The 18,656-nt window shown below is 40.6% G+C and overlaps 1 protein-coding gene across 4 annotated transcripts in view; it reads right to left on the reverse strand.

Annotated features, from left to right (window-relative positions):
- Nucleotides 1-18,656, reverse strand: part of negr1 (neuronal growth regulator 1) — a 308,138-nt gene that overhangs the window by 165,860 nt on the left and 123,622 nt on the right. For all 4 annotated transcript variants that reach the window (XM_051705954.1, XM_051705953.1, XM_051705952.1 and 1 more), the window contains exons 3-4: nt 17,378-17,503; nt 1,460-1,591 (exon numbers count right to left, since the gene is read on the reverse strand). In XM_051705954.1, coding sequence (XP_051561914.1) covers nt 1,460-1,591; nt 17,378-17,503 — 258 coding nt within the window. The remainder of the gene's footprint in view (nt 1-1,459; nt 1,592-17,377; nt 17,504-18,656) is intronic.

Here is an 18,656-nt window from a genome sequence, read left to right on the forward strand (position 1 = left end):
TTCTGGGGTAGGTGCTCCGCATGTGGTGGTTTCCTGTAAGGTTACCCCATGCGATATATATCTTCCGCTAATTCATTTCCCTGTTGGCAAACTGCGTCTTCCTTGGGCAGAGCCCCTCTGCCACAGTCTCCATGTTTGTAGTAACTCCTCCCCCAATGGGTAGGATCTACCTTGAGACTCTCCACATGGTCGGCAAGACCACATGACGTATTTTTCCACTTAAATATCCCCCCCTCTCTTTGGGCGAGGTGTGGTCTCCGCGGTGTCCTCCCCTTGGGAGGGACACCCCCAACTAGACCTGGCGGCCCAGTCTGATAATCCACCTTCTTTTTTGAGAGTGGAAAAAAAGAAGGGGAAAAGAGGCCACGACTGATCTTTTGGGTAGTCGACTTGTCCCCAAAGGGCCGTTCGACACTCATAACTACGTTGGGGGAGATTACGTGTCAGCCTGGTGTGTTGGCTACGACGCACACAGTGATCTGCCCGTCACACACCGCCAGTTCACGTAACACAGTTCAGCCAGTTGTGGCGTTTCGTATAGGGACCCCTAGTGTCACTACATCGACACAACGTAGAGTGAGTGACAGATAGGGAACATCCTGGTTACTTGCGTAAAAAATTTTTTCTATAGTAATATTGTAGTAATTTTGACTGTTGTAGGCTAACCATGTTTTGTTTTTGTTATTATTTTTGTTTTTAGTTTTACCATAGTAATATTGTAGTAACAATGAAAATAAATTTAAGCAACCGTTTTTTTTTTTTTTTTTTTTCGGAAACCATGGCTTTAATACAGTATACTGTATCCAGATAGTTTTACTATAGTATTTCAATGGAAATTTAATTTATCACTGTTAACAGTTATATATTGGGCAAAATAAGTTTGAAACATCAACCATAACAAGATAACACAGAAATTAATTGCTTTTCAACAATTTTGTTTACAAATTCGAAGCCTGCTTATTGGATCAATACAAATAAGCGTCATATTATGCGATAATGCGACTACCCATTACTTTACAGAGAGATAACAAACTACTAGCCTCAACGGCCAAAGACCAAGTCTTGCCTAAAGGACAAATAGTGCAACCAAATTAAGAACAGCGTTAGTTACATGTTAACTTGTACTGTAGTTAGTAAGCCCCTAGTGTGAACTTTACTTCCCAATTTAAGGAAGACCTTACAAACAGTTAGTGCAACCCTACCATGGTGGGGAAACAAGAACACCAGCATCCCTTGTTTGGGACCATCATCCAAAATACAACAATACTTGTCACCAGCTATGCTGGGCTTTTCATAAAGGTGTGTAGGCAGTAGACAGCAAGGCAGTTCACTAGGTTTTGGAATTGAGCTGGTATCTTTAGTAAGAGAGAGAAAAAAACCTAGTTGTCATTGTGAATTTAATTCCATGCTATCTGACTGTAAACAAAAAGAAACAGAGGTAAAGGTATATGATACTCACAGTTGACTGTGACTCTCACAGTCTTGGTGTCGGGTGAAGCAATGTCGTTTTCTGCACCACATTCATAGTCCCCTGCTTGATCCCGAGTGATGCCTGTGATATTTAAATACTCTCCGCTTTCATACTTCCTGGCTGTGAACACAACAAGAAAACAAATATGTACAATCATTTAGGAGAGTTTTTCCTCAACCATTCAACTAATTAATGGCTAAATGTTTAAAGGTACAAACACTATTGTGTCTCAACAGCCAGTAAAAGACATGATAATAAACCTGCGGCAAAAACAGAAAAAAAGCTTTATTAGGGCACATAAATGCTTTGTTGTCTAGACTTCCAGTGGGAAGCATCTCCCCTGAGAGCTGTATTCACATAGGGAGGAATAATATTAGCGTGAGGATATCAGAGCTGTGCCAATATGACAAATATGACTTGGGGTCCTTAAGTAATGAGAGGCAATATGGCAGAGCATGAGGCTGCCACACTTCTATTGGACTAAAAACCTCCCTGGGTTCCCCAGAACAGGATACAACCTAACTGTAATATTCCTCAGTGAAATCTATTTATATCCTACTTTACAGTGAGGTGAATCTGTCTCATGGCACAGAAAGGTAAATCCTGCACTGACATACAGAAGAGGAGCCTCTGACTAAGCAAAAACCCCTGAGAAAGAAAAATGAGATGAGAGCAAGGGAAAAGAGGATGGTGCAGCTCTGGGAGTGTTTCAGTGTCAAACCTAAAGTTAAAGGCTTATAACTCGACAAAAAAAGGAGGGTCAAATGTTTGGTATCATTGCAAAGAAAATGTTTAATTTTTTTTAATGACATCGATTATGATAAATTCTGAGACTCTCAGCCTAAGAAACTGCTAAAAATCACAAACAAATTTGAGCCAAAAATTTACTTTTATCTTATTTTTTCTGATTTTACATTATATACTGTATCTCTGTATATAAATACGGTGGCTCCGAAAAAGCAATCAAAAGTTATAGCGTTACAAAAAATTATTTATCCTAGTGTCCAAAAACATCTATATGTGTCCAAAAGCTTCTCCAAACAAATAAAACATAAAAATTGTACATAATAACTAATTACACATACAAACACAACAATAACTAAAGGTTTGCATGCATGGAGACATGATTTCATGAGTGTAACAGGGTTTAAAATGGGCAAGGAGGAGGCGGGAACCGATTGAACAGACAAAGTAATATTTAATGAAACAAAAAGACACAAACACACACACACGGCAGCTGCGTGTGGCTCTCTCTCTCCCGAACTACCGCATCCGGCTCGGCTTTATCCCTCTCCTCAGCTGATTAGCCCCGCCCTCCTCCTCGTCACAATGACTTTCATTCTGTGCCATTTGAGTCATCATCAAGTCAGCGTAATGTGCTTGGCCCCATCTCCTGGTGTCATTAATTAGTAATTAGAGTGATTGATCACCTGACTTTCTGCCCAAATATGGAGGACTATCGCCACCGGTTTGAGCAATTTGAACCAAATACAATTGGTTTAGCTTTCCATAACCCTAGAGCATTTCCGATGACGTCATCTGATCCAGGAAAGCTAACGTGTTTGTAGCCAGATAGCAAGATGCCAGACACTGTGTGCACATTGTGCTTCATGTGGGTTATCTAATGATCTATACATCCGATTACTTTGTGTCTTGTTTTAAATATAATCGACTCCTCAATTAATGGTATGTGAAATTTTATGTTCTGTTTATTTTTCGTGAAGTTATAAGCGAAAACACGGCATATGAGCAACACCTGTTCACATGAAACATGTATGTCAAAAACATACTTAGCTATTACTCGCTGTAAGTAAAACAAATAGGCTGGTTGTATTCTACTCTTTGAGAGCTTTCCAACAACATATGACATGGCTATTAGATGAGTTTTTTATGTTAGATTGATGTTTTTACAGATTACAATATGTACAGTGCAACATTTTTAATAAATTGTCAAAATAGATCACTTCTGATTTGTCTGCAAATTTCAAAGCACTTGTTCAGTTAAAGAAGAGCTTCTAAGCTTTAAAACAATACCTATTTTGTGTTGGTTAAGACTGTAGTTTTAGTTATTTTAGCTATTAGTTATTTTTATTTTTTTCGCAGGCCTAAGGACTAGTTCACCTGAAAATGAAAATTATTTCATCATTTACTCAACCTTATGCCATCCCAGATGTGTATGACTTCCTTTCTTATGCTGAACACAAACAATGATTTTTAGAAGAATATCTTAGCTCTGTAGGTCCATACAATGCAAGTGAATGGTGACCATTCGTTTGTGTTCTGCAGAGGAAAGAAAGTCATACACATCTTGGATGGCATGAGGGTGCGTAAATGATGAGATAATTTTGCAGTGAGTAGAAGTTGTGCCTTATTGTTTGAAAGGTATATTATTAAGTATACACCTCATCAGATGTGTACAATAATTGGACAGACAATTATGAAGAATTTTATTTAAACTCTTTTAAACTAGCCCCAAGAATAGCCACCACAGGGTCTATATTTATCACCACCCACAAAACTGCTACATTAAACACCTCTTCACAAAAGTCACTCAGTTTAGGAAAGGTCTACAATATAAGTGTGATTAGTCATCCCCTCCCCACAATCTCTCCAGCAGTGAGCAACTGTATAATACAATTTGACAACAGCAAATAAGATACAGTACTGTGCAAACGTCTTAGGCACATAAGATGTTTCACAAAAACATTTATCTTAAGATAGTTATGTATATCTTTAGTGTGTCAATAGGAAATATACATTTTAGACTCTCAAACATTACTTTTGTAAATACAATAGATTAGAATAGAAGAACAGGAAGCCCTACAACAGATAGCATGGCCCCCACAGACCCCTACTGAACATCGAGTCAGTCTGGGATTAAATGAAGAGATATAAGCAATTGAGACAGCCAAAACAGATAGAAGAACTGTGGAAAATTCTCCAAGAAGCTTGGAACATCCTATCTGCCAACAACCAAGAAAAACTGTGTCCATGAGTACCTAGGAGAATTGGTGCTGTTTTGAAAGCAAAGGTGGTCACATCAAATATTGATTTAGCTTTTTTTATGTTTACTGGACTTTGCATGACATTAATTGATAAATTAAAACTATTTATGACATTATTTTTGAAGAGATCCTTACAATGCAACATGTTTCACCAGTGCCTAAGACTTTTGCAGAGTACTGTACATCAAATTTCTGCATTTACAGTAAATGAACACTTGTTTTACACTTGTTTAATTTCGAGTTTAACTCAAAATTCACTAAAAGACATTTGAAAACAGAAATTGTGCAAGGTACTGTATATTTTGGGATTAATTTTAGACGGAATTAATAATTCTGTTAATAAGAAAACTGGGCACAATAATTGGCCAATGCTGATCATTTCAAAATTATATATTGGTCAGTATATTAGATTAAACAAACATATTACTGACTGAACATGAGTCATTAATATTTGCAGTCAGTGTACCCGGAATAGAAAGACTGTAAATCATAAATGCGTATATGTGCTAAAAGTAAATTTTGTCAACTTTAAGGTTTAGAATAGCATGCGGATCGCACCAAAGCTAATAGACATGGACTAAAATCAACAAAACTCAAAAACAATTTGGATTTCATGGGGTCTTAAAGGCAAAATCACTGATCTGAAGACAACCCTAAGAGTGTCCAAAAGTATACTTATATTGAGTGGCACTAACATTGAATTATAAAAGTATAAAAAAAAATAAAAAATAAAATAAAAATGTGTGTTACTTCTGAGTTGCTGGAACACTGATAGAAAAACAAGAGCTCCAAGTCCAAATTATTCCATCCCTTTGTCATTTGCATACATATTTGTGTGTTGCATAAAAACAATTACATCTTTATAGTAGGAAACAAGCTCAACAATTTAGCTTGCTTTGGGGTTATCAAGGAACTGACTTAGATGCGTATCTGAGCTGACAAGGTGCTATTTTGCTTCCAATGCTCTGTAAATGAATAGAGGCAAAGACTGTACAGTGGGATAAATTGTGTAAAATATATTAATGCAAAACAGCCCATATTTGGCCGTACAAAGATGAAAAGTAGGACATTGGAGCACAAAAAGCAAACATCATAATATGAGACAGTAAACCCTTAACCTAAAGAAATGGGCACATGTTCCTTTCACCTTTAAAACAAGGTGTTTAGCATAACATCTAAAAGCTTTTGCTAATGCATAAAGGGAATATTATTTAAGTCAAAAAGTGTGACTTGAATAAGAAAAATACATCTAGTCCCATATCATTTCAGAACCACATGTCACAATGTTTTTAAGGTCCAGGAAAGCATGCTTTTCTTGGAAAGCATTTGGAATGTAAAATAAAAAGGATAGTTCATCCAAAAATAAAAATTCTCATCATTTACTAACTTTCATGTCATCCCAGATGTGTATGACTTTTTTTCTTCTGCTGAACACAAAGATTTTTAGAAGAATATATCAGCTCTGTAGGTCCATACAATGCAAGTGGAAAGTGATCAGCACTTTAAAGCTCCAAAAAGCACAGACAGTCGCAGTAGAAGTAATCCATATGACTCCATTGGTTAAATTAATGTCTTTTAAGGTGATACAATTGCTTTGGCAGAGAAACAGATCCATATTTAAGTCCTTTTCACTATAATTGTTTACCTCCGGTCATTCTCCAAAGCGCATCCATGAGTAAGTTTGCTGGCATGTTCAAATGAAAGCAAACCCAATTAAGCATGTGAACAGCACTTTCTTGTAAACAAATCAAGCTGCGTTTCCAGTTGTATCGCATCAGTTCTCGCGTGAACATGCCAATGCACTACGTCATGCGAGGGGCAGCATGTACGGAGTCTCCTCATGGATGCGCATCGGAGAGCGGCCAAAAGTAAACAATTATAGTAATAATTACTTAAATATTGATCTGTTTCTCATTTAAAGTGATCGTTTCGCTTTAGAAGACATTGATTTAACCACTGGAGTCGTATGGATTACTTTTACTACAATTGTCTGTGCTTTTTGGAGCTTTAAAGTGCTGATCACTATCCACTTGCATTGTATGGATGGACCAGCAGAGCTGAGATATTCTTCTAAAAATCTTTGTTTGTGTTCTGCTGAAGAAAGAGTGTTGTACACATCTGGGATGGCATGAGGTTGAGTAAATGATGAGAGAATTTTCATTTTTGGGTGAACTAACGCTTGAAGTTAACAAGATTAAATGAAAATTCATAACGGGGAATTGATATACAATGGCCCCAAAATAATTTGTACAGTAGTTACAGTAGGTCAAACCAAAAAATATCAAGTGGCAGTTATTTTAAAGACAGATTGCATGAGCATACTTTCCAAGCACAGCATAAAAAATAAAAAAATAAAATTGGTTTTAAAAAGAGTTTAAAATAAGCGTTATAGGCCTACTGCTCAAAATTAAGACAAAAAGTATCTGGACACTTTCTGGTTGTCAAACTTAGTGGAACATGTCTATACAACAACTTACTCTGCCAGGACACCTATGTAAACTTAAGTGGAACAGAATTCATACATCCACTAAAAATCACTTTGGAACCAATAGATGAAATGGCAAAAATGGCTCAGAAAAATTGAATTTGTTCTGAGAAAAGATCAGATGCCACTTGGTTTGCTCTTTTGATATCCACCACAATGAAATTTCTACATTTTTATTTGTGGCATAAGTGTCCAATACATTTTGAAGCCACTGAATATGTTGTATCACATAAATGACAATCATCACATTAATGAAATGGTAATACTTTACAATAAGGTTCCATTTGTTAACATTAGTTAACAACATTAGTTAACATGAATTAACAATGAACAATACTTATTAAACATTTATTAATCATAGTTCATGTTAATTTCATCATGTAGTAATACATTTTTAAAATCAAATGTTGTATTTGTTAACATTAGTTAATGCAGTATGAACTAACATAAAATAACAATGAATAATGATATTTTTATTAACTAACATTTACAAAGATTAATTATATTTAAAAATACATTGTTAATTGTTTGTACATGATACCTAATGCATTAACTAATTTTAAAGGATTGAGCCTTATTGTAAAGGGTTACCAATGAAACAACTGTTTTTAGGCCAAAGGCAAAGGTGTTTGTTTAATTTTTTTTATTAACAAACATTGACTAGAACCTACCATATTTCTTCCTCCAACTAGCAACTGGTGGGATCTTTATCAGTGATTAACTCACTCCTTAATTACCTTAGCTCAGTGATGTATTTTCTTTTTTCCTAACAGAGACTTCACAGTGAACCGTCACTTATCTTACAGATTGCACCAAAAGAGGAAATGACCAGGTTTCAGTGACATATTTAATAAAGAATGGAACTCTTTGTGAATTCTCAGGAAAGCAACTAACATCAAACTATTTCAACAAAAACACATGGACTCTAATCAACCTGCTATTTATCATCAGTGATCTTAACTGCCTCCTGAATTGTATAGAAGCATGCTTGTTTAGGGTTATTTGAAGAGCTCAAGAGATACTCGTCTGAGCCTCTGGGAGATGTCACTCTAACCAAATTAGTCACATCATTGCAAGGTTAATCTAGGATTCCATAATGCTCTGTGTTAAAAGCAGTCACAGTAAGCACTTTCCCACATAGTGTGGAGAGCACAAAGTACATTTCCTTGAGGTCTGCCTGGTGCTGATATGATATGAGTGCTGGTGGAGAATACATTATGGGGTGAGGTGGCAGTTCTGTGCACATTTCTGCCAGTAACCCATGAGAGAATATTGCAGCAGCCCAAATGTTGCATTACGTATTATAGGTTTCCCCCAGGCATTCATTGATTTGTCAGCAGTGAACCATCAACCATCATTCAGCCACACACACACAAACATACAAAACTCATACACACCTGAGCCACCTATTCACTTCCATTTCCCATATCTCACCTTAACCACTGGTTCTGCGCCCCCCTATTTACACTCACTACTTCAAGTCTATGTGCCCTCCAGAAGCTAGCAATATGCGGGTGAACTTCACAATCTCACATAGGCACAAAATCACTTTCACTTCTACCATTCCTTGCTCGTCGAATGACCTTTTGAACTCCACCCGAGCAGCTGATTCTGTAACTATTTTCAGGAAACAATTAAAGACATTTCTTTCGTCTTCTTTCTTAATTAAACAAATTCTCACTCCATTCTTTCACCACTGTCTCTCACCTTTCTCCCTACTTGTAATTCTCTGAGCAATTTGAATATTTGTATTGTAGCACTTCACACGTTATAGACTATTTATGACGAATCGCTTTTACTGTATTTCTCATTTGTAAGTCGCTTTGGATAAAGGTGTCTGCTGAATGAATAAATGTAAATGTAAATAATTGTTAACCCAGATAGCCTCCTCATTGTCCCATAAGTACTAAAAAACAATTACTGAATATCTGTCTTAGCAATTTTTAAGAGCAGGTCTCTCAATTAAAACCATTTGAAGGTGTTAAGACATAACGTCAGTGCTGAGTATTGAGCTATTATTCAGGAAACAATAAAAAAAGATTAACTACAATTTTCAAGAGGTAGAGGCACAGACAAAAGAATTCACAAAGGACAATTGAATGCTTCGGTATAGCCTTATCATATGAGAAAAAAAATAAAATGTGAAGCGTTCTAGTCAGCTATTTGAAAGGTCAGTGTTCTATATATCCTGAGGCCTTAAATCACAATGGAAAAAGCTTATGAAAGCATGTTTGGGATCAAGCATGCTGGGCCAGGCTGTACAGAGAGTTTGAGGCTACCCCATTCCCCTAATATACGTACACTACCGGTCAAATGTTTTGAAACACTTGACTGAAATTTTTCTCATGATCTTAAAAATCTTTTGATCTGAAGGCATTGGCTTAAATGTTTGAAATTAGTTTTGTAGACAAAAATATAATTGTGCCACCATATTAATTTATTTCATTATAAAACAAAAATATATATAATAATAATAATAATAATAATAAAAAAAACAAAAGTTTTTTAAATTGATGACTTGGACCAAATAATAAAGAAAAGCAGCCAATAAGTGCCCAACATAGATGGGAACTCCTTCAATACTGTTTAAAAAGCATCCCAGAGTGATACCTCAAGAAGTTGGTTGAGAAAATGTCAAGAGTACATGTCTGCAAATTCTAGACAAAGGGTGACTACTTTGAAGATGCTAAAATATAACACAGTTTTGATTTATTTTGGATTTTGTTTAGTCACAATATAATTCCCATAGTTCCATGTGTTATTCCATAGTTTTGATGACTTTACTATTATTCTAAAATGTGAAAAAAAAAAAAAAAAAAAAGAAAAAAAAATATATATATATATATATATATATATATATATATATATATATATATATATATATATATATATATAATAAAGAATGAGTAAGTGTTTCAAAACTTTTGACCGGTAGTGTATATCCCTATGGCCACTTAGGATCTTCATCTATAGTATTTCAAATAATGTCTACAAAGCAACTTGAAATGCCCCAAGCGTGAAAAGTAGTGAAATACAGACTGAAATTTAAAGGTAGGACAAGGTACAGTGTAAAATAAAGTTCTTTAGCACAGTATGCAGATAGTATTTAGTAATACATCAGCATTAAAGCTACAGTGTATAATTTTTCTAAATATGTTCTCCTATCTCAGCTTAATATGCAGAGACAACTACAGTATAAGTAAGCCATTTTTAGGCTGATTACCCCAGAAAGTGTAACCAATATAGCTCTGTGGCACATCAAATCAATGCTCTGTTTGTTTGAGCATCATGATACAGCACATTGGCTCATCAAATCGCGGTATGTTTGGGGCGGCGCTATCTGATTTGACTGACCAATGAATGATGGGGGAAGTGTTTAAACAGGGAAACTTGTTTGAAAAGAATCATTGGCTGTATTCGAAAACGTAGGCAGCTGACTTCGTGCCTTGCTGCCTAATCAGTTAAAAGGAATAGTCCACCTAAAAATGAAAATTCAGAAACAGATCAATATTTAAGTCATTTTTACTGGAGTCGTATCGATTACTTTTATGCTGCCTTTATGTGCTTTTTGGAGCTTCAAAATTTTGGTCACCATTCAATTGCATTGTATGAGCCTACGGAGCTGAGGTATTCTTCTAAAAATCTTTGTTTGTGTTCTGCAAAAGAAAGAAAGCCATACACATCTGGGATAGCATGAGGGGTGAGTAAATGATGAGAGAATTTTCATTTTTGGATGAACTATCCCTTTAATGGCTTAACCGAAAGCGATTTTGAATGAAAGGAACTCTTAAAGAAACTGGTCTCAGCAACCTTATTTTCATCCTGCCTCCATATACAGCCTCTAAAGGCAGCATTTTCCAGTTTTCGCAATGCTGTGTGGTGATGCAAGTGGCGCAGAAATGACAAAGGTCACCTTTATAGTCTTACATTTATAGATCAAAGGAATTTTAAAAAGTCTTTTAAGGAAAATAAGGCAGACAACATAAGAAATTTGAACATAATATAAAGAAAACGTAATATAAAGAAAAGTAAAGAAAACTGATGGAGGGAACGAGACGTTGTGTCGATGTAGTGACACTAGGGGTAACTTTTGGGAGCCCCAAACACCACTGCTTTTTGAAAAAAGGCCAATGGGAATTGGCGAGTGGAATTTGCATGCCACTCCCCTGGACATACGGGTATAAAAGGAGCTGGTATGCAACCACTCATTCAGGTTTTGTGCTGAGGAGCCGAGATAAGGTCCTGGCCATTTCAGCGGGTAGTCAGTGTTGTGGCAAGACGGACACAACGTCTCGTTCCCTCCATCAGGGAACGGAGGTTACGAAAGTAACCAGGACGTTCCCTATCTGTCACTCACTCGACGTTGTGTCGATGAAGTGACACTAGGGTCCCTATACAAAATGCCACAACTAACTGAACTGTGTTACGTGGACTGGCGGTGCGAGATGTGCAGACCGCTGTGTGCCTCATAGCCAGCGCACCAGGCCATCACGTAACCCCCCTCCCTTATGAGCGTCGAACGGTCCTTCGGGAACAAGTCGACTGCCCAACAAATAGGGACAGGCTAGCCCAGCCGTGGTCTCTTTTCCTCTTTTATTCTCCCCAAAAAGAGTGGAATTTGTAACCGACTGGGGGCCATAAATGTCTACATCAGGGGGATGTCACTCCCAAGGGAAAGACACCGCGGAGACCACACCCCACACAGAGAACTGGGGGGGGGGGGGGGTATTTTGAGTGGAAATACATCACATGGTCTTACCGAGTCTTGTTGGAAGTATGTCATGTGGAGAAGTCGCATGGTAGGTCCTACCCGAGGAGGGACATCAGCCATTTCTACAAACATGGTGACCGGGGGTAGAGGAGCCACTGCCCAAGGAAGACGCAGTTTACCAACAGGTAAACGATTTAGCGGAAGACATCACATGGGGTCACCTACAGGGAACCAGCACATGTGGAGCATCTACCCCAGTACAGGGCCTAATTAGCACACATACTCAGACAGCAGCGAGTTTCTCCGCAAACTCGTCTGCCACACAGGGCTAAGGAGAAAAGTCATCCAGGGATCACAGCTTGTGAACACAACTGGGAGTCAAAAGCACACGTCTTCACCCCAAGGGAGGGGAAAGGCACTATGCGCAAGCGGTACACCCAGCCAGCTGTCCCAGAACTTACCTGCTCGTACCTGACAATACACAGGACAAAACCCGGCTCAACCCAGAGATTGTTGAACCTCGTAAAGGTGTTGGGTGTTGCCCAACCTGCGCTCTGCAGATGTCTGCCAAAGAGGCGCCACTGGTCAGGGCCCAGGAGGCCCCTACACTCCTAATAGTGTGGGCTCGTAACCCCATGGGAGGCGGCACATCCTGAGCGTGATATGCCATCACAATGTCGTCAACGACCCAGTGGGCGATCCTCTGTTTGGAGACAGTGCTTCCTTTCCGCTGTCCACCAAAGCAGACAAAGAGCTGCTCGAAGCTTCTAAAGCTCTGCGTGCGATCCAAATAGATGCGAAAAGCATGCACCGGACACAGCAACGCCAAGGCTGGGTCTGCCTCCTCCTGGGGCAGCGCTTGCAGGTTCACCACCTGATCCCTAAAAGGGGTCATGGGAACCTTAGCCACATAGCCCGGTCGGGGTCTCAGGATCACATGAGAGTAACCCGGACCGAACTCCAGGCAGATCCCCTACCCTCTTGATGGAAGTGAGCGCAGTCAGGAGGGCAGTCTTCAAAGAGAGTGCCTTTAGCTCAACTGACTCCAGGGGCTCAAAGGGAGTTCCCCGTAGACCCCAAAGGACTACAGAGAGGTCCCACGAGGGGATGAGGCACGGTCTGGAGGGATTCAACCTCCTAGCGCGTCTCAGCAACCTGATGATCAAGTCGTGCTTCCCCAAATACTTACCATCCACTGCATCGTGATGTGCCAAAATGGCGGCCATATACACCTTCAAGGTGAAGGGGGACAGCCGCCCCTCCAGCCTCTCCTGCAGGAAGGAAAGCACCGATACGACTGCGCATCTCTGGGGGTCTTCGCATCAGGAAGAACACCACTTAGTGAACAGATGCCACCTCAAGGCAGGGCGAGTTGTGAAATGCAACGGGAGCATAGACCGCCTTAATGGTTGATGTACGCTACCATCGCCATGTTGTCTGTCCGTACCAACACACGCTTGCCCTGGATCAACAGTAGGAACCTCCGCAGGGTGAGCAGTACTGCCAACAACTCAAGGCAGTTGATGTGCAAACGCAGCTGCGGGCCAGTCCAGGAGCTGGCGGCTGTATGCCCGTTGTATATGGCACCCCAGCCCGTCTTGGAGGTGTCTGTCATAACCATGACGCGCCTGGAGACCTGCTCAAGCGGAACCCCTGCCCGTAGAAATGCAAGGTCGGTCCAAGAGCTGAAGAGGCGGTGACAGATCGGCGTGACGACCACGCGATGTGTCCCATGGTGCCATGCCCATCTCGGGACTCGAGTCTGAAGCCAGTGCTGAAATGGTCTCATATGCATCAACCCCGAGCGGTGTGGCCACCGCTGAGGATGCCATATGCCCCAGGATCCTCTGAAAAAGTTTCAGTGGAACTGCTGTCTTCTATCTGAAAACCTTCAGACAGTTCAGCACTGACTGTGCACGCTCGTTCGTGAGGTGCGCTGTCATCGAGACTGAGTCCAACTCCAAGCCGAGAAAAGAGATGCTCTGAACCGGTGAGAGCTTGCTCTTTTCCCATTTGACCCGGAGCCCCAGTCGGCTGAGGTGCATGAGCACCAGGTCCCTGTGCGCACACAACACATCCCGAAAGTGAGCTAGGATTAGCCAGTCATTGAAATAATTGAGGATGCGGATGCCCACTTCCCTTAGCGGGGCAAGGGCTGCCTCTGCGACCTTCATGAAGATGTGAGGGGACAAGGACAGGCCGAAAGGGAGGACCTTGTACTGGTACGCCCGGCCTTCAAAAGCAAACCGCAGGAAGGGCCTGTGTCGAGGTAAGACCGAGACGTGGAAGTACGCATTCTTCAGGTCTACTGCCGCGAATCAATCTTGATGCCGGACACTCACTAAAATGCGTTTTTGCGTCAGCATCTTGAATGGGAGTCAGTGCAAGGCCCGGTTCAGTACTCGCAGGTCCAAGATTGGCCGCAACCCACTGCCTTTCTTCAGTACAATGAAGTAGGGGCTGTAAAAACCCTTCTTCATCTCGGCCAGAGGGACAGGCTCTATCTCACCCTTCTGTAGAAGGGAAGCGATCTCCGCACGCAAGGTAGCGATGTTCTCACCCTTCACCGAGGTGAAGTGGATGCCGCTGAACCTGGGCGGGCGCCTGGCGAACTGAATTGCGTAGCCGAGTCGGATGGTCCGGGTCAGCCATCGCGACGGGTTGGAAAGCGCGAGACAAGCATCCAAACTCCAGGCGAGGGGGACCAAGGGGACAATCATGTTGGATGTACCGGCGGGTGGGGCCTCGCGGCGGGGCAGAGCCTCAGGCGCCATGTCGAGGGGGCTCGAACCCCATGGCCATGCTGAGTCCAGAGACATCAAAGCACTTACCTGGCTCCTGACGCCCACCATAACATTGGTCGAGGAGGGGGGAGGAGGAATATCGTCCCTGCAGTCCGTCGGAACCAACCCGGTGTGGGCATGTTTGTTCCACAGCTGGGCGCACAGGGGCGGGGGGTCCACCGCTGGAGCGCCAAACCTGCCAAAATGGGACGGTGGATGGTGGTCGTGACGACGGACGTGTGCACCTGACATGTGACCCAGGGAACATGAAAACCTCTCTTTTTTGAAGTCCTGGACCACCAGGGTGGACATCGCCTGCCCGAGAAACCACGCCGTGACCTTCGTCACCCAGAGAGCGAGGTTCTCTTAGCGCCTTGGCTTGGTGCACTTGCAGGAGAGCCATGGCATGCAGGGCGGAGGCGGCCTGTCCAGCGGCACCGCAGGTCTCAGTCATTAAAGACGACATAATCCTACAGGCGCTGGACAGGGGTCTCAGGCAGCCCCGCCAGGTGGCGGCGCTTTGCAGGCACAGGTGGACCGCAATCACCTTATCCACCTGGGGAATCGCTGAGTACCTCCTGGCAGCCCCACCATCGAGGGTAGTGAGAGCGGAGGAGCTCAGAGACTGGGTCCAGGTAGTGAAAGGTGACCGCCATGACCTCGTGAGCTCCTCATGCACCTCCGGGAAGAAAGGGACCGGGGCGGGGCGCGGCCGTGAGCGGCACTCTGGGCCCAGGAATCAATCATCAGGTTGCGAGGGTTCAGGGGAGGTGGAGGGTTCCACTCCACCCTTTTCCACTCTTTTAAGAAGGGAAAATATTCTCTTTTAGTAGGAAGAATATACTCTTTTAGCTGCTGAAGCACCCAGGGGCATTCTCTGCACTTCACAAATGCACAAGGCCAATTGCATTTAGTGTATTTCACCCATGTTGGGGGGTTGCTCGCCAATTAAATCTCTAATGTGGCTCTAGGTTGCACATTTAGCCCCAAGCAGAGTGATTGAAGAACTACTGGAAATCACAGTTCAGTGGCAACTGTGATCACAGTTCTAAACTATTACCAGGGTGCTGCCATATGTGCACCAAATACTTTTTTAGGAGCCTGCCATGTTTGATATTTTATAATGGTATATTTAGTCTGAAAATATGGTTAAAAAACAATGAAGAACAGTGGGTCTCATTCACTAATCATGCATATACACATATTTGTGTATAAAAGTGCAAACATATTCAAGCAGAAATCATGATTCCAGTGACCCGTACAATAAGTATTGTAAGAGTAGCAAAAATGAAGTGTGCAATAGCTTGATCTGGGATAGGTCTTGCAAAAAATATGCCAGAAATCTGTAGTATAACAGTATGTAGGCTTATAGTATATAAAAGGTGTTTATTGTGTGATGGCACAGTTGGCTTTACTCGAAGATCTTGCTGCATATAAGTCTTATATCCAGTTGGCTCAACCATCTACCAGACTGTTAAGCCAAATTGTTTCATTTCATATAAACCACCCTTTGAGATTCATGCATATTTTGTTTTGGTCTATAACTGCTGTTTTGGCATTACTCTCTGTCAGCAAGTATCTTTGTGGTACAATAGCAATATCAATAGTGACAATAGCAGCGGGACAGAAGTAGCAGTTGTAAATTCTCACCTTTAAATGTTAAAATGAAAAGTTTCTTGTTTCACTGGCTCTCTTTCACTGTCATCTACTGTGCCCAGACAGACATTAATTAGCCTGAAGAAGATTAGTTCAGACTAATGGGTCATATCTGGGCCAAACTGAAACTGTGGACCAAAAGAAAGTGAAAGAATGTGATGCTTTCGGTAATTATCGAAGCAATTTTCCTCAAATTTCATGTGTTTAATTTAAAGTAACCTGCATTTAGTACAGCATTTATGTCTAAACAAAGATTTTTGATCATAATCTTAAAAAAGTATTTCAAAAGCAGAAATAAACCAGTGAATGAAATGGCAGCACAAAGATAAGTGCAGATGTCCTCAATAAAAATTCACAAGCACTCAAGTTATTGCTGTGCACTGAACTTTCAATTTGAAAATGTGCCAAACATTTAGCTTTAAACAGTTGAGTATAAACCGAAAGGTAAATATGAAGTAAATTATTTTTACGCTCTGCAGCAAAATAATAATGAATACAAATAAGAAGTTTTTTTTGAGAACAACAGCAAATTAAATAGATAAGTGATTAAAAGCCTTTCCTAAAAAGAAACCTCTATGTCTCATCACCATAATCTTCAGAGCCACTCAACTCAACAGCAAACATACATTCATCCTGTGTTTTAATAAATGATGAAGCAAACAATTTCTGGAGTATGTCAACTCAGCTTGAACCATCAGCTAAGATAGTATGAATCTAGTATGGATGTGCATGAACAGTAATATTAGTACAATAAAAGTACAATCCATGTCTTTATTAGTTACATAGGTGGCATATACCTCACATTCCACCAAAATGAAAATATAATGAACGAAATCATGATGGATATTCTTGACATTTTTGGAACAGGTTTTTCACGAGTACGCGTGTTCATATAATCTTGAGATAGAGGTAAATGGTTCAACTGTTTTGGCTTGCTGTCCGCAATGTAGGGTCTTGAGCGTGAGACTTGACTTGCACTCCAATTCTTGCCCCCGGACTACGTAAGGATATGTAATAAACGTTAATGGAGGAGATGGGGTGAAGGAGGGATACCTGAAGGACTGTCACCTAGAGAGAGGCAAGTGAGCCTTTATATACTCTAGCGGTGATTGCGAGATTAGGTGAGCGTATTCCTCCCTGAAAATTCCTTTGGAACTCCATAAACATATCCAAGGAAAAAACAACAAAATATTTCTGTTGTCATAAGGACATTCCCATTACTCTCTTTAACCCTTCTGCACATATTTACAACTGATATGAACTCACCTGATGGAGAGATGTGTTTCCAAGAGATTTTTGGCTCTGGTTTTCCGCTGGCTGTGCAGATGAGTGAAACATTGCTGCCTTCGTTTACCGTAATGTCAGATGAAATGTCATAGATTTTGGGAGGAACTGTGAAACAAAACAAAGAGTCAGATACAAAAAGCAGCAAATCTAATATAATTTTTGTTGCCACATACATGCCAAAAGCTATTTCTGGATCTAGACAGTTTAGTATGTGAACAACAACAAGAGCAAAACATTTAGAAAAAAAAAAATACATGGGCATTAACAAAAAAACGTTAAAATAAAAAAAATTTTGGAGAATATTTTGACACTCACTGAGCACTTCATTAGGAAACTATGGTCCTACTAAAGTGCCCGTTTTGGTCATCTGCTGTTGTAGCCCATCCGCCTCAAGGTTCGATGTGTTGTGCATTCTGAGATGCTATTCTGTTCACTACAATTGTACAGAGTGGTTATCTGAGTTACCGTAGCCTTTCTGTCAGCTCAAACCAATCTGGCCATTCTCCATTGACCTCTCTCATCAACAAGGTGTTTCCGTCGCAGAACTGCTGCTCACTGGATGTTTTTATTAATTTTTTTTTGGCACCATTCTGAGTAAACTCTAGAGACTGTTATGCTTGAAAATCTCAGGAGATCAGCAGTTACAGAAATACTCAAACCTGGCACCAACAATCATGCCACAGTCGAAATCACATATTTTCCCCATTTTGATGGTTGATGTGAAAATTAATTGAAGCTCCTGACTCATAAATTATTTCCCTGATTAAAAAAAAAAAAAATCACACTTTAAAGCCATTTAAAAGCAGATACATACAGTATACAGGTATATCGAAATGTATTGAATATTGGAAAAAGAAATATTGTGATTTTTTTCTTTTCTTTTTTTTTCTTTTGCCATATCACACAGCCTAAGTGCTAAAATTGCCCAAACTATGGTGATGCTTCTCTGGCAGACCGTATAGTGGGTAAGCAGCCACAGTTGCATGACATTATGTGTCATGATGCAATTTACCCTCTCTGTCACTACAAACTATAAAAATCTAGCGGCAAATCTGTCTTTACTCCACCTTATACAACACAGGGCCTCCGCTCTCTTAAAACCTCAATGTCAGTTAAATAGAGGTTTAATAATTGAAAGTCTCACCTCCTAAAAATTGTAAGAAGAATGCAAAATCAGCCATTCCCTTTTTTCATTTTTTAGGGTCCAGCTCTGATTCTATGCCAAGTTCTTTGAAGTACATTTCCTTTCTCTAAACAA

This window comes from Myxocyprinus asiaticus, chromosome 9 (genome assembly GCF_019703515.2).
Source record: "Myxocyprinus asiaticus isolate MX2 ecotype Aquarium Trade chromosome 9, UBuf_Myxa_2, whole genome shotgun sequence".
In the NCBI taxonomy this organism is placed as follows: domain Eukaryota; kingdom Metazoa; phylum Chordata; class Actinopteri; order Cypriniformes; family Catostomidae; genus Myxocyprinus; species Myxocyprinus asiaticus.